We start from the raw sequence: 11,228 nt of genomic DNA on the forward strand, positions 1-11,228 counted from the left end.
AGATGAGGACAATGACAAATTACTGTGTAACAGATGCCCCCTAAAGCATGAAGCTCGAGATAGTGGGAGGGGTGAAATGCTTTACAAAACCATGACCGAACTGGAACACCACCTTGAAGAACCTGCAGGTGCAAGTACAACTAATACCTCTAATAGTGAAATACATGTAGTGTAGGCATGGGCGCAGCCATCCAAAAGACATATGAAACTTGGTCAGTGGTATGGACATAGCCACCCAGTTGATAAGACCATATATAATGATAAAGGTATGGTCACAACCATCCATGAAGACTCAAGTATGGTCATAGCCATCCAATCAAAGAGTCATGTATGTAATCATGAACCAATCCACGTAGCCCGAACATATGTAATCTTAGTTCGGGGTCTTGAAACCCTAACCGATCTTAGTACAAATTCTAGCATGCGAACAAATGTGCTGAAGTCGAGCATGATAGAAAGTCGCTTGATTACTGGTCAATAATGAAAACCATTAACAAGCGCGAGAGAAACCACCAATAATGACAATGGATCTCAAGGTACGGCCAGTACAATCCACTAAGTGTGAAGAATGGGCTGAAGTCGAACACTCACGGAATCACCCAATCGAAGACCAAAGATGAAAGTCTGCCGTCATGCACGAGGAACTTTCCATTGAGGCATGCAAGCTCCAAGGTACCGAAATGGATCTCTAGATCAATATCCTGGATAATGAGCTGGTGTCGACAGGAGGTGATCCGTCACAGGAGGGCCATAATGTTTCCCCCATCAACGATGCGAGATAAGGAAAAAATGGTAGATGGTGAAACAGAGCATCAAAGGAGGAGGTAAGGGTGTGAACTGCAGAAGGATTATACTCTTGAACATATCAGCAACACGACTTCAGAATGCAGCAGCATTTTGGTACCAAGGGATTAGAGGTCTGACAGAGACAACATGGATCAGATGGAATGAGGCAAAATGGCAACCCAAAACCCCGAAAGGCCAATGATGATGTGAAGATATCCCAACCCGACGAGAAGAAAAAGTGTCGATGTTCAACAGTGACTAGCTACTGTAGGTAACCAATGATGACTTCTAAATTTCCCCCCACCATTGCTGGCGAGTACCCCAGTTATTTTTGAAAAACAAGCTTGAAGGGGATAACATATGCTTGTGATATAAGTTCGACCTTCGGACGAATCCAACCTAGTGATAGTTTAACGAGCCCTGGGGAGGAGAAGCCCGAGTCTCGTCATGGTGACAAGTCCAATGTCATCAAGGTTTAATGAGTCTAACACAGGTAAAACTCAGAGTCTTTTTCATGTTTAGAGAATTTGAAAAAGACACAGAAAAGAAAACTCCAGGGGGGTCCTTTTTCGTAAATTTGTGTCCCTCGAGCCCAAAAAAGTAGAAAACAATACCCAAGAGAATGCTTGACCTATTATGACCAAGGAATACTTTTCATAATTAGTGGCCCCGATCCAAAAAAGTAAAAAAGCGATCGAAGACACGTTGTTTCATAACCAGTATCGAAATCGAAACAAAAAAGTCCAATGATCTTTTCATGTTTATATGGTCAGAAAAGCACTGAAATTGGACCACCTTCTATTCTGTTTAATGAGTTAAAAGGGAAAACTCGGCAATCTTTTCATCTTTTGTAAGTCAGAAAAGGGCTTAAAGAATACTTGTAGAAAATATGGACCAAGCATATATTAATCATTAAACGTATCCACTATCCCTATTTCTGCACAGAAAAAACCACAATATAAGATCCATTCGACAAAAATGCACTATACATTTGAAAATTAGGTTAAAAACCTAAAACCATAGGCAAAACCCCAAAATATAACACAAAACCAGAAGCCATATAGTTTAAAACCCTAAAATTTGGGAAAAATGACTATAAAATGGCTTATGGTAATTCATTTTCACATTGTCACTTTGAGTTTTTTACCCTTGGTAATTTTTGAGTGCATACCTATGCGATCTTCAAAGCTTGATTTCAGCGCCGGTGACCCACCATTCCACCCGACCCTCCTGCCAAGTAAGTACACCATCCTTGGCGCTGCATTTTCATTGTTTTTAAGTTCGATTTCATGTTCTATAGGTGGATTTCACCAAGTTTTTCGTTTCAAATTCACTCCTTGGTCGTCGTGGAAATCCCTCACGGGTTAGCGATGACTGAGCATATTAACGCACACCACTATCGGGGTCATCGCTAGAGACAGGTGTACTATCACGATGATCGAGGAAAAAATGAACTATGATTTTGAGTCATCGCTACTGTTTGAAAAATAGTCATGACGGCATCGTAAAGTTTGAATTTTTTATAAATCGCACATTTTAGCCCATAAAAATGATTCTAATTACATTTTTTCTTTAATGCAGAGTAATAATGGCATTTGTATCACAAGAGAGAACCCACGATGTCGATGACGAATGGGCAATGAATGACCTTGAGTGCAGAAGAGCCTTGCATGACTGCGGATTATTGAAATTCTTCCTTACACCACACCTTCGAGCACAGCCAGACTTGCTCAAGCTGCTGATCCGTTCCTGGAACCCGACAAAGGGCAAGTTCATCATCTGTGGTTAGGATATCGAGTTTGACGCGACAGACATATATTTCTTGACAGGTTTGTCTCATCATGGTGAGAGACCAATCATGGAGGGTGTTCGGGCTGTCGGCGAGACTCTTGATATGTTGATAGCGCAGGTGTGCCCAGGGGCGCACAAATCATCCACTAGTGGGAAATTGCAGATCCCGACAGTGGGGGATTTGACCCTTCATTCAGTACTATTTATGGTTATGAGAGCAACGGGCTCTCAAGCATAGCATGAGGCAACGAAGACCCAACTGCAGTTGGCCCTTGACTGCCTCACTCCGACCATGTACAACTGGGCCGACGCAGTGTCTCTTAGCATGAAGAGGCAACTGACTAAGTGCCGACGGGGGGAGACCAAACAATTTGGATATGGATCCATTCTGATATTGCTCATGCTGGAGCGGGAACCATCACTTCAGCTACAGGATATGGACCTATATGTGTTGGGACCGTGAGAGACTCGCATCACCTGATGGGCACATGTGATGCCACGGGGAGGTGGTGGTTAGCCAATATCATATGGAGTACTGTGTCGTGAGTGGCTGGATCGTCAGAAGATCAATGTCAAGGATTGGCCTTACGCGGGCATAGACTTCTGAGGAGATCCTAACATGCTGCTCCCACCTGGTGAGTAGTGGGATGAGGGAGGTAAAACACTTGGTCAAACACCACACTATTTATGTGTTTTGTTTTTTATAATGTTTTTGGATTTTCACATGCATATTTCTTAATTGTCATTTCGAGGTTTAATCAGCCTGAAAGGACAAGTGCTCAGATGGACCTTTACTTTTAAGGATTCGAAAACGAATGAAAGCGACTACTCTAGAGAACTAGGCAAAAATGTTTACCACACAAACCATAAAACTGCATATACACCTTGGTGATCAAATGAAAGAGAAATGACCAAGGACTTTCTATACGACAGTCAATCTTCCCGAATGTTGTGTTTGGTGCGTTACAGTTCACAAGGCAGCAAACACGGCTTCCTATGGATGTAGGATGATAACCTAGTGGGGTCTCCCGATATATACTCAACGGTACTGGGAGCACAAGTCCATACTAGGCAGCTATTGAGTCACAGAAGGAGGAATCACCCAACCTTAAGCGAAAGCAATAGTGACTAGGTTTAATGACACCAGAGCACATCTCTAGCCTAGACCTCTAAATAATGTGCGTTAAGTTCCAATGCATTGTTAAGTTCATTTAGTTAATTTTAGAGTTAATCTTGAATTAGGTTTCAGATTTCAAGCCCTAGCGTATGTATATCAAAAACCCTAGGATGCAACTAGAATGAGTAAAGCATCTTTCATTTCGATGAACACCTACTTAAAGGAGGGTAGAAAGTTCATTCCCAAGCAAACACAAGAGAATGCAAACACTAAGAAACACAATGCATCAATACACTAATCTCATGATGCATTTATACTACTAATGAAATATTTAGAGTTCGCTTTTCAATTTCCCAAACATGAAAATTTGAAATGCATATATACTTTCACTTTCGTATATCAAATGAATTCAATCCCTTTTTTTTTTTTTGAATTTAAAGATACAAACAAGCAAGTGTGAACTGATCGATCCAAACAATTGTGATCTATGCTTGGTAGTGAAGAAATCGAATCAATATCAAAAATTGGTTCCATAATCGACACTAAAAATAAACTAGCAAGAAAACAAGCAACGAAAAAGTCTCAAGAAAATCAATAAGATGATTGTGGATGAACCTTGGATAGACAAGTAACCCAAGTAAACGATTTCTCGACAAAACCTCTAGAGAGCTAGGTCACACGGTCTAAAAACACAAGACTCACTCAATGAAACCAAAGAGATAGTACCTTAACCAAAAGCAATCAAAACACGCTGATGGGAAAGAGAAAAACAACAGGGGATAAACAAGAATGGTGAATTCAGGAGGCAAAGTTGTAAAAAACAACTTGCACAGGAATCATCATGGGTCTATAATCAGCAACTTGTGACAGTAAGCCAATCATCGCAAGGGTTCAAGCAACAACAGAGCGACATCATCGTAGGAGTACAACTGTATTTCGTGACGGGCCGATTGCAGGGAAAGTCACGACTGTATGACAGGGTATTAGCTACACACAAGTTTACAAAAAGAAGACAGGGCGATGTCATCATGACTGTCAAGCTTTTTACGGTGACAAGTTTGAGAAAAAGGAAAAACAAGTGAAATCTCCCAAACAAACACCAGGTTATCCTTCCAAACAGTAAGGGAAATTCTTAGATAAACCTAGGTAACCCAAAAAACTAATGGTTTAACCCCAAAATTCAAGAGACACTAAAACAAAAAACAAATCAAGGGTAAAAAAGAAGAGAACATACAAAGGACTCCCCAGTGGAGTCACCAACTTGTGATAAAGGAAACTGTTCCCTCTGCGGACAGAGGCAACCCCTCTAGTCCTAGAGTGGGTCTAGTTACAACAAAGACAAAACAACAATCGATTCCCTTAGATAGTTATCGTTGGAGGCCTACCTCAAACCGGTGGTTGATGAAGTTTTCATTGCACTACTCCAGCTTCTGTTTCTTTCTCCTCAATGAGCAATCAACCTGAAGCACCGCAAGAAAACAACAGAGCACGTAACCGAGAACAACAATGATATATTTGCTTATAAAGTCAAGAAATCATAACCTATCAATTAAATTGTACACAAGATATAGGAAATCATCATTGATTGCATTAAAATGAATCAAAAGCAAAGCTTACAACCAAATCTTGACATCACAAACCTTCTTGGAGGGTCCAACCAGTATGTTTCTTCAAACATTCACTCTCAAGAATGGATCTCCCAAATACAAATTATCTCTCTCTCACTCACGAGCTTTAATACAAGGTTAAGGCACTCCACAACCTCTTATCAAACTATTAGCAATCCCACAATTGTCACACTCACAACAAAGCTATCTACTTAGTTTCAAAGAAAACTCAAAAGAACTAACTAGCACTGCCCAACTAAAGAACTAGCAGATCATAGCAATAGTGAGTGATTTTATAGGAGAAGGAGTCTCCACGAAAGGAGGGAGAGGGAGCTTATCCTCAAGGGAGGTTGCATAAGAGGTGGAACTACCATCCCAGAGGAGGAAAAGCGACCCAAACTGACCCAACAACCAGCTCTAGAAACACCCAAAAGGCAGACTGTTTGAACAAATTCGCCAAATCTGGGTCATTGCAAGTCATGAACTAAGGATCAGTGACGACATCGCAAGGAGGCAATGCGTTCAGATGAATCGTCGTTGTAAATAGCTAAAAGCCTTGTGCTGAGCCCTAAAATCCGACCGTTGGGGGAAACATGTGTACACCTGCAATAATGTCACGATGAGACTGTTAATGACAAGGGATTGTCACATATATTAATGGCTTACTCGTGACAAGGCAGAAACTTAGGGAATAAGGGTCAACTTTCAGCATCAGAGGGCATTTTCTTAATCTTCTTACATGAGTGGAAAGATATGGACATGTGTATTTGATGTATGACACAGCAAAGGGGCTGAGATGAGGACAGTGACAAGTTATTGTGTAACACTAGCATTTAGATATTAGTTTGACATTTCTCTTGATGTGAGTTTTTCTTTCACTCCGCATGGTAGATGTCTTGATAGAGGTCATGCAAAATACCACAAACTCTTTTTCTCATTTTCTTTTTTCAATTCTTCATATTGTTTCTCACTTATTTTTATGAGTCCCTTGGGGCTTTGTGTTCATCTTCTATATTTTCAAATTTTAACTCCATTGATTATTCATCCTTTGCCCCAATTGATGTTCCGTTTGTTATTAATTTTCAAATTGATAGTGAGAACTCTAACAAATTCTCTTTGACATCCTCGTCCTATGAAGTTTAGGGTTTCTTTACTTTCTTTTTTGGAGCCATATTTTGTTTGAAATGCTTTAGACTCGCTATTAGGATTTCCCTAAGAACCTCACCTAGCATTCCATAGTGATATCTCTATTGATTGCAAGAACATTTTAAGCTTGTTGTATGCCCCTAAATTTTGTGTCTAAAATAGTCTAACTTACATAGAAATGACAAACTATACCTTTCCCAATTGAGTGATTTCATAATTAGTTGACATGTAGCAGAGGATTAATAATTATCCAACACAACCACATCAAAATGTCTTAAGCATTCAATCCCATATAACTCAAATAATTGAATAAAAATTAAACCACCATAAAGGTACTTATCTCATAGGCTTATTTTAAACATACCCACATAATGCATCACAAAGCATCCACAACACCAAAGGCTTTATAGTGAGAACAACCTGATAAACAAGATAGAAACCCACCATCAACTATGTGAGCATGTTACTCATTTTTCTAAATAAATTACAAGAAAAATATCATCAAGGGTTGATAATAAGGTAATTTTCAAGTCCCACTAACACAACCGGTTGAGGATGGGCCTCGTTAGCAAGGCGACCTAGGATTGCACCTCACGGCGGGTGGTTGTGCCTTGTGCTAGGGGGAGAAGACATGCTAAAAGATACAGTCAACTAAGGGTTGGTGTGGCCCAGGCCGGGTGCCATCCCTGGGTGACTTTGATGACTTAGAAGCTCCTGGGTCGCGACTCCTAAATCCACAGGTCAAGCCTGGAGGATCACATACAACTTGACATAAGAAAAAAAAGGTAACTGACCTTTTTCCTCCTATTCATCCTTATTTATAATTAGATTGATGGTTGAAAATAATCAATTTTGATCATGTATCTCTTTAATAAGTTAATTATAGTGTTTTTTTGCGAGTTAAATTTTGCTAATTGATTTTTTTTGAGGGGGAAATATTGTCAATTTGTTAAAAATTGGCCTAATTTTCACATACATATTACTAAAGTGATAATATTCACAAAACAATTTACAAGTGTTAATAGTAAATTATATATTGTTTATTGATTATTCACTTACATATTTACATGTATGATTTTTCAAAGAAAAACAATTACTTAGAATGCTTTTCACTGGTAGAATATTTGAATCACTAAAAAATATCTTGGTAAATTTCTTTGATTGGAGCATAAATGAAATTTCTAGCTCAATAATCATGCCATTTATTACATAAATGTATTCACATCCAACAATTTTAATTATACTTCTAAATTAGTTTCTTATTCCACTCCATTTTTTTGTAATATCTATACCATGATTTTTATTAATATTCCAAAAAGATAATAGATTTACCTATGATGTTTCTTGAAGACCATGATTTACATATGAAGACCATGTTGAAATTGGTTGAGGACCAAAATCTTACTCACAAAATCCAACATAAATTTTAAAACTCAAAATAACATGGTTGCTTGTGATATTTCCAAAAATATCAAGATTTATAAACTACTAATCAACCCTGGACACATTCGTAGTAGCAGCAGCTAAAATGAGGATTTAACAACTAAATAGTGAACAAACAGATATATATATATAGGAGATGACTATAATGCAACATAGACAAGAAACCAGACAAAACCATAAACATTTGTAAATTTAGTCATGCAAATATAATCACCAAAAAATGCTAGAAAAGAAATACACAACCCATATTCCCATATAGACAAGAAACCAGACAAAACCATAAACATTTGTAAATTTAGTCATGCAAATATAATCACCAAAAAATGCTAGAAAAGAAATACACAACCCATATTCCCATATTGAATAGAGAAACATTAATAACCACCTTACCATTTTAAAGTTTCTCTATGTCCATCTCTGAATCTAACAAGTTCGCGTTGCACACGGCATACCTGCCGAAAATAGCTTGTATATTAACTTGGATTGAAATAATAAGCAAGTCAATTGACCAAGTTCAAAAGAAGCATAAAACACATGACTAACCAAGTTCACCATACATTGCTAGTCTTCGGCTCGGCTGCTTCTTAGACTGGAACTTCATTAGTCCAGTCAATAAATCCAACGAGAAGCGTAACTGCATCTACCTAGTCAAGAGGTGAAATTGTTTCCACAACAGGGCTCTCTCTATGAACTGAAGCATTCAGCCCGCCATTGCGAGACACCTAGACATCCAGCAACATGCAAAACACACAACCACTGCGTGTGCCCGTCTGCCCACCTGTTCGCACAAGACATTAATAAAGGTCTTCATTATGAGTTAAAGCTTAACAAATCTATATATTGTGTTAAATCGAACTATTTCAATTTTTAGTTAACCTTTTTTTCGGATAAAGCTGAACAAATTTATATATCGTGTAAAATACAACAACTATTGGAACAATATTTAATCTGTACCATTTCCCTTTTTAACAAGCATATATGGCATGCAAAATTTAAATACAATTGGAACAATATTTTCTCTGACATTTTGTTTTCTCTCGAACTATATCAACCACATTGTGTAATAGACAGAAAACAATAATTCATCGAATGCATCTTGTTGCAAAATGTAATTCATGCACGTGAAGGTTTTTGTATTTCAAAAAGAAACAACCAGATTAATCAATTTTAATTCATCGAATGCATCTTGTTGCAAAATGTAATCCATGCACGTGAAGGTTTTTGTATTTCAAAAAAAAACAACCAGATTAATCAATTTTATTTTTTTGCCTAGTATTATCACTCCAACTTAAATCAGGATAAAATATTTGCTATTATTATCACTCCCATTTAAAGCTGCAGCTCTTATCATCTGTCCAAGCTAAAATCGCAGAAATTGTTCAAATCTGAGGGAAAAAAAGCATGTTTTTGCCAAGTAAACTATGAAAATAAAGAAAATGCAACAGCTACCTGGAAATTTAGATGATCGGAAGATAAGTCGAGCATTGTCCCTCAGCAGTACCTCGAAGTATTGCTGTACATAAAAATGATTTCCTTAACGTTGCAGGTATTATCACTCCACCTTAAAGCTGCACACAATAAAATATTTACTGTTATTACCATTCCACCGTAAAGCTGCCGAAAATATTTACTATTATTATAGCTCCGCCTTAAAGCTATATTGCTCGTATCATCGCTTCAAGCTAGAATCTCAGAACCTATAAAATGACTTTTTCAAGTTGTGGAACCATTATAAAATTCGAGGGGATTTGATAAAAAAAAGGAGTCCAAAGACCAGGGAGGCGATTCTGGCATTTACATGTAGTATAGGTTTCTTCCAACCGATCTGTCATGAGCCGGTGAAAAAGTGGGAATAGGTAAACTAGATGCAGGAGTCCCATTAGATAATTTCTTGAAATTATCTGCGTCATTTTTCTTGCCTAGCTCCTCAAAATAGTCTTTATTCTCTGGTACGTTCACGGGCTCTGTGTGGTTTGACCGATCCTTGCTTCTAGAGAGCTGCTTTTTCTGGAACAATAAGACAAATTTACATTGTTGTATATCCATTAAAGTAGCAACAATAATATAACTTTACATTATTATATATGAGCTAAAGTAAGTTCAAGGTTTGTTTTTGATATTTTTGTTGATGATGAATTTGATTCTCATTAACTTTACATTATTATATATGAGTTAAAGTAAGTTCAAGAGTTTGGTCTAATAGTCTAAAGAAATAGATTATAACAAAAAATGATATGGTTGTTGATGATGAATTAGACTCTCTTTGATTTCCTTAAAATAAATCCTTTTAAAAAAATGTTACTAATATGGTTGTTGATGATGAATTAGGCTCTCTTTGATTTCCTTAAAATAGACCCCTTAATTAGATTAGTAGATAGTCATCCACAAAATATGGAAAGCACTCATATTTCCGAACTTTCATTTCAAACAAACCCCTTAATTAGATAAAGTAGATGGCTATCCACAAAATATAGAAAGCACTCAGATTTCCCTACTTTCATTTCAAAGAAACCCCTTCATTAGATAAAGTAGATGACTATCCACAAAATATGGAAAGTACTCAGATTTCACGAAAAAGAAATATTATATATATCCATTAAAGTTACTTTATACGGTTCTATATCCATTAAAAATTATATCAGATTGCAATGGAAAGATAACTCTGATAGGATATGCAAGAAGATTACTGTTATGTCAAATTCATATCAACCATCATACCTCGGGAGAGGATTTCGCTTTCCTTGTCTTCCGCCACGTGCGGATGTGGCCATAATATAAAGTTTGCCAAACTAGGACCGCTGTGGTAATTGTATATACCTGCACAGATTAAAATAAACAAGGAATCTTGATAAATAAAACAAGAATATGACAATACATATAGAAATCAAAAGAGTGTATACAATCAAATTGTATTTACCAGTGCGGTATAGAACTGTGTTGGGAGCTGCATAAAAAATCAGAATGGAACTGTTAGCAAAGTAAAGATAAGATCATACACGTAATATATTCGTACTAATTGCATAGTTCACTGATAAATATTATAGAAATACAAACACAACATTAAACAAAAAAGGATTGAGAAGCAAGCCTACACGTAATCTTAGGCAGTTGCGTTCCAGCCAAACATTATAAAATGGAAAATATCTGGTTCAATGCATATACATATAGATACCACATAACATAATATCTATGCATGAAGAAAATTACATAATCATTTCCCAACGAGAAACAATCAAACTGATAGAATAGTATGCAATTTTTCATCTGAAAAACAACACACCAGATTAAGTCCCCCAGCCAACCGTGAGGTCAGCCATGGTGACAGTTCTAATATGGAT

The 11,228-nt window shown here is 37.3% G+C and overlaps 1 protein-coding gene across 1 annotated transcript; it reads right to left on the reverse strand.

The window, feature by feature from the left end:
* Window positions 1-8,490: 8,490 nt before the first annotated feature.
* LOC149259088 (uncharacterized) lies at window positions 8,491-10,955 on the reverse strand. The gene is made up of 5 exons (XM_089374840.1): window positions 10,808-10,955; window positions 10,609-10,707; window positions 9,689-9,897; window positions 9,340-9,458; window positions 8,491-8,668 (listed from the first exon to the last, which is right to left on the reverse strand). Exons 1-4 carry the CDS (start codon window positions 10,838-10,840, stop codon window positions 9,443-9,445), a joined length of 357 nt encoding a protein of 118 aa, XP_089230966.1. The 5' UTR covers window positions 10,841-10,955; the 3' UTR covers window positions 8,491-8,668; window positions 9,340-9,442.
* Between the last annotated feature and the right edge of the window lie 273 nt (window positions 10,956-11,228).

This window comes from Pinus tabuliformis, chromosome 6 (genome assembly GCF_031772625.1).
Source record: "Pinus tabuliformis cultivar Carrire ecotype Pingquan chromosome 6, CPIR1, whole genome shotgun sequence".
In the NCBI taxonomy this organism is placed as follows: domain Eukaryota; kingdom Viridiplantae; phylum Streptophyta; class Pinopsida; order Pinales; family Pinaceae; genus Pinus; species Pinus tabuliformis.